Source organism: Desmodus rotundus, chromosome 6 (assembly GCF_022682495.2).
Source record: "Desmodus rotundus isolate HL8 chromosome 6, HLdesRot8A.1, whole genome shotgun sequence".
In the NCBI taxonomy this organism is placed as follows: Eukaryota; Metazoa; Chordata; class Mammalia; order Chiroptera; family Phyllostomidae; genus Desmodus; species Desmodus rotundus.
In genome coordinates, this window is record NC_071392.1 from 74217192 (window position 1) to 74221825 (window position 4634).

General features: G+C 53.8%; 1 protein-coding gene across 1 annotated transcript; it reads right to left on the bottom strand.

Moving 5' to 3' along the window:
* Nucleotides 1-333: 333 nt before the first annotated feature.
* On the bottom strand, nt 334-4355 carry PAX4 (paired box 4). Its single transcript, XM_024555067.2, has 9 exons — nt 4034-4355; nt 3629-3844; nt 3256-3331; nt 2596-2721; nt 2288-2370; nt 1861-1930; nt 1242-1297; nt 828-969; nt 334-524 (listed from the first exon to the last, which is right to left on the bottom strand). The coding sequence occupies exons 1-9, from the start codon at nt 4298-4300 to the stop codon at nt 334-336; spliced, it is 1227 nt and encodes a 408-aa protein (XP_024410835.2). The 5' UTR covers nt 4301-4355.
* Nucleotides 4356-4634: the final 279 nt, after the last annotated feature.

Here is a 4634-nt window from a genome sequence, read left to right on the forward strand (position 1 = left end):
AATACATTAGCTATGATACATACATAGATATTTCAGATGATAGATACATAGGGCAGACAGTTTATAATTGTTAAATATAAGGGCAGGAGTATGAGTGCTCATGGGAAAAACATAAAGGACAACAGGAACTACTGTAAATTAAAAAATGTTTTTATTACTGCCAAGTGAAGGCCTTTTAAGGCCACTGTGAGCAGTGGGTAGGCATGGCTTCTCCAGGCCCTCAAAACAGGTAACACGATGGAGGGGCAGCAGGGCAGGACCAGGTAAGGTCCATGGGTGAGGAAGAGATGCAGGAAGGAGGAAGGAGCAATGATGTGCTTGGGCAGGCCAGCATTAGACACTCCCCACCCCATCTTCTTTCCATCCTGGACCCCCTCCTTCATCACAGGCCTTGCAGTAGTGGGGAGCCAAGCCAGAGAAAGGCGTGAGGGACAGCAAGACTGTCGGTGGGGGCAATGGAAGGGAGGGCAAGGATGGCAGAGCGGTACTGAGTCCAGGGGTCTCAGCTGTCGGGGGCAGGTAGCCTGCAGGGACAAAGAGAGGGTGAGCATGGGCTTGTTGCTGCCACTGATGGGGAAAGGCAGACATTGATTCTCTACCATGGACAGAGGCACTCAAATCCCAACCCCACCCACTTTTCCTGCTATGGCTACCAGTGGTACTATAGACTAGGGATAATAGTCTCTCAGCTTTGTGGGTCACACAAGGAAGGAGGAAAGCTGTATTGAGTTTCCTCTGATGACCTTGACCAGAGATCCTTGTCCTCCTGTGGAGTCAGCCAGCCCTCCCCACACCCTGCAGGAGTGAGGCCTGGCCTGGATTCTTACCCCAGTAGGGCTTGAGACAGGTGTGGGGTAGGGTGTCACTCAGACACCTGTCTGGTGCTGTCCCCCAGCACAGCTGATAACAGGGGGGACCCAAGGATTCCACGAAAGGCAGGGCCACTGTGGCCACACTGCCAGGGGACTGCTAGAAAAAAGCAAGAGAACACCCTCAGCTGCCTGTGATGCCTTCTGTTTAGCAGGACTGGGACCCAGGGCTGCCCTTGGCCCAGACTGTATACTACACAACTCCAGAGGGTTCATTCACTTAGCAGACTATGACGATGGCACTTTCTGGAAGTGTGCACTGTGGGGAACTGGGAGAGTCATGAAATTTAGCTCAGGCCTTCACTGGGAATGGGAGAGGTGGTGAGCCCTTCAGTCTTCCAGTTTCATAAACTCCCCTCCTTTCCTGGATACCTGTGCACAGGTGATCCCTGGGGCAGCACGTGGTACAGTCAAACCCTGAGAAGTACCTACAAGATGAGGGTGGATCCATTCAGAGGGAGGAACCAGGGTCCAAGGAGGGGAGAGTGGCAGTGAGAAGCAGGAAGTCTCTGGAAAAGGCAGCAAATTCTGGCACGGGTGAGAGAAGATGGATGCTACAGCCTTAAACTGGCAGAGCCTTGGGAGACTAGAGAAGAAGAATTAAATCCCAAGGATGGTAAACTGAAGACAGTGCAGCCCTGAAGAGCTAACACAGGGCCTGGCATGTGGGAAGTGTCAAGTAAATGTTAGGTGGGTGGATGGATGGAAGAAAGGAAGGAAGGGCCCTGGCCAGATAGCTCAGTTGGTTGGAGCATTGTCCCAATACACCAAGGCTGTGGGTTCTATCTCCAGTCAGGGCACACTATGAAGCAACCAATGACAAATATATGCCTCTCTCTGTGTCTCTCTCCCTCAGGTAAAAAAATAAATAAAATAAAATAAAGGAAGAAAAGAAAGAAGGAAGGAATAGGTGGATAGATGTATGGGTGGATGGGTGGATGGATGGACAGGTGGACGGACAGACATACAGACAGATGGACACAGAAATTACCTGGAAGCTGCATTTCCCACTTGAGCTTCTCTTGTCGGCGCCACTTGGCTCTTCGATTGGAAAACCAGACCTGAGGAAGGACAGAAACAAAGTAGCTGGCTGTTTTCTCCACTGCTTGGCACCTACTGCTCTCAGCACCCGTTCCTGGCCTGGACTCAGAGCACAGACCCTTCCTGAGACCTGACATCTTCCCTCCCTGATCCAACCTTTGCTCGCTGTCCCCTTTCCCAACTCAAAGGCTTGGAGTGGGGAGGAGAGGAAAGCATCAGCAGAAGGGGAACATGGAGGGTCTTGTCTCTAATTTCTGCTCCAAACATACTTGTTTCCACCTTTTTGCCCCTTTCTCCACCTCACCAGGACCCAAAGACTTCTGGGCACAGACTCTGTCCTTGTGGTTTGTACGCATTATGTGGCAGAGCTCACTCACCCTCACTGTGTCTTCGGGCAAAGAGGTGGAAGCAGCCAGCTTTCCACGAGCCACTGAATCAGGATACTGCCCACGCTGGAACTCTGTAGAGACGGAGGCTCATAGCCAGGGTACAGGGAGAGGAGCAAGGCATGAGTCTCCCCCTCAGGCCCCACTCCTCACTTGCTATAACCCTAAACTACCCTCATCCCCAAGGTGGGACCACCACAGCCTCCACCTCTCATCCTTTGCCCACAGGCCTCAGGGCCACTGCCTCCATATGTCATACTGAGCAGCCTCTGCCCCACTGTCTGCCCCAGCAATGGCACCTTTCTCCAGCGCCTCAGCTTGACCTGGGGAGAAGATAGTCCGATTCCGGTGGCCAGTCCCTGGATGGGGGCCCCGAGGAGCTTCAGAGCCACTATGGGGAGTGAGAGGAACGGGAGCCAAAACAGCTGAAAAGGGAGACAATGGTTTGTATGGTTTGTGACAGTGATTCCTCTGGTCAGATGGGGTCCCTGAGGCCCTGGGGCTGCGTACAGGGGACAGCATGGATATAAGAGCAGAGCTGCACTGGGGTTGGGGTGCATTCACAGTTATTTGGAGGTCACTGCAGAGGCACTTGGTAGGAGGCATGCTACATGCCATGGTATGGTGCATGCTTAGTGTTCCGGGGAAAGCAGCAGCAAAGTTGGCCCAGGTTTGCATGATCCCACAGGTCATGAAAAGTGCTCTGAGGAGCTGGGCACAAGGCAGAGGAGGGTTAGAAGACCCAGTCCTGCCTCTTCCCCAGCAGACCCTGTGAACCTAGGGGCAAGGGACCTGGGATCTGTTCTAGGACCTGCCAACAACTAGCTAGTGACCTTGGGGAAGTCATTTCCTTTCTCCGAGCCTCAATTTTCTTCCACCAGGAGAGAATAAGACTGTAAAGAAATGTAAAATGCTTAGGTTTGGCTCTGATCATCTTTGGGGCCAACACAAAAACCCACCTGGCGATCTGAACTGTGCCCAGGGCAGTCTCTGGTCCTCCTGTAGTGTCCGCAGGACTCGGTTGATGGAGGAGACCTGGGGGTGGCAGGGCGATGAGTGGGGAAATGGTACACAGTCCCAGGGTAGCATCCTAAGGATATTTCCCCAGTATTTTTTCTCTCCTTCTGTCCCTGCCCACATACTTCCTAAAGGCAGCCTTTTCTCTTTCCCCATGCTTTCTTTTTCTCACCTGTCTCACTGCCACCACTTTTCAGAAGAGAGCCCAGGAGCCCTGCCCCCCAGCCTGGGATGGCCCCATTGCCTAATGAGAAGGGATCTTCTCCCCAGACAACCTGTTTGCCAGCCCCAGTGTGGGGAGAGGGGAGCACTTACACTGGGAGTCTTGTCCTGGGCGCAAAACCCTTCAGCACAGAGCCGGCGTTGGATCTCCCAGGCAAAGAGGCCTGGGCACTCACCCTTTAGCTGGGCAATTCGAGCCACCACACGGGGTGTGGCCAGACGTGGCTTGCTTCCCCCAACCCCCTTGGGCTCCAAGACACCTGTGCGGTAGTAACGCCCTAGGATCTTGCTCACACAGCCATTAGATACCTGGGTCAGGTGAGAAGCAGGGACAAGTAAGGCATAACAGGCAGAGGGTGAGTGTACCTGGACTAGAAGGAGGCTACCAGGCAAAGTGAGACATACTCAGAGTCTGTAATAGCCCTAGACTTGCCTTAAGAGAGGCCCCTTTTCCCTGCTTCTTGTCCCTATCCCTGAGTGAAAGTCCCAGTGCAGTACCTTAAGGCTCCGTGAGATGTCACAGGGCCGCATTCCGCTGACTGCCAGCTGCACCATCTGCTGGCGAGTATCCAGGGGCAGGGGCCGACCATTCACAAAGAGCCCCCCAAGCTGATTCACACTGCTGATCCCTGGGCATGAGAAGGAAGCATCCACACGCCACGTCTCCCCTCTCCCTGGCCCGCCTGTGGCATGGTGGACCCTCCAGCCTGGCCTCCTACCACAGAGAAAGTCTTCTCCCCAGGGGACTGTTCCCCTTCTGCTCATGGGGTCCCCCAAACATGCCACTTTTTTTGGAAGCTAGCTCACAGGTGAACATTTGTTCTGCAACCAAATGCACTGACCCTCATGATCTCAGGGAAATGATGGAGCGGGGAGGGAGTGACTAGACAAATCTTTGTGGGAACACTGGCCAAGGGCAGGTGAAACCACGTGGATGGGAGCAGAGCCCTCAGATATTCCCTCCCTCCTCTGTTCTTCCCCCTTCTCCCAGGCATTTTACCATCCTGCGGCATGCTCCAGGCTGGCCTCTTCACAGAAGGGAAGGAACTGGGGAGATTGGGGAAGGGAGTTGCTCCTGGGACCTCTTTCCTTGGTCTCG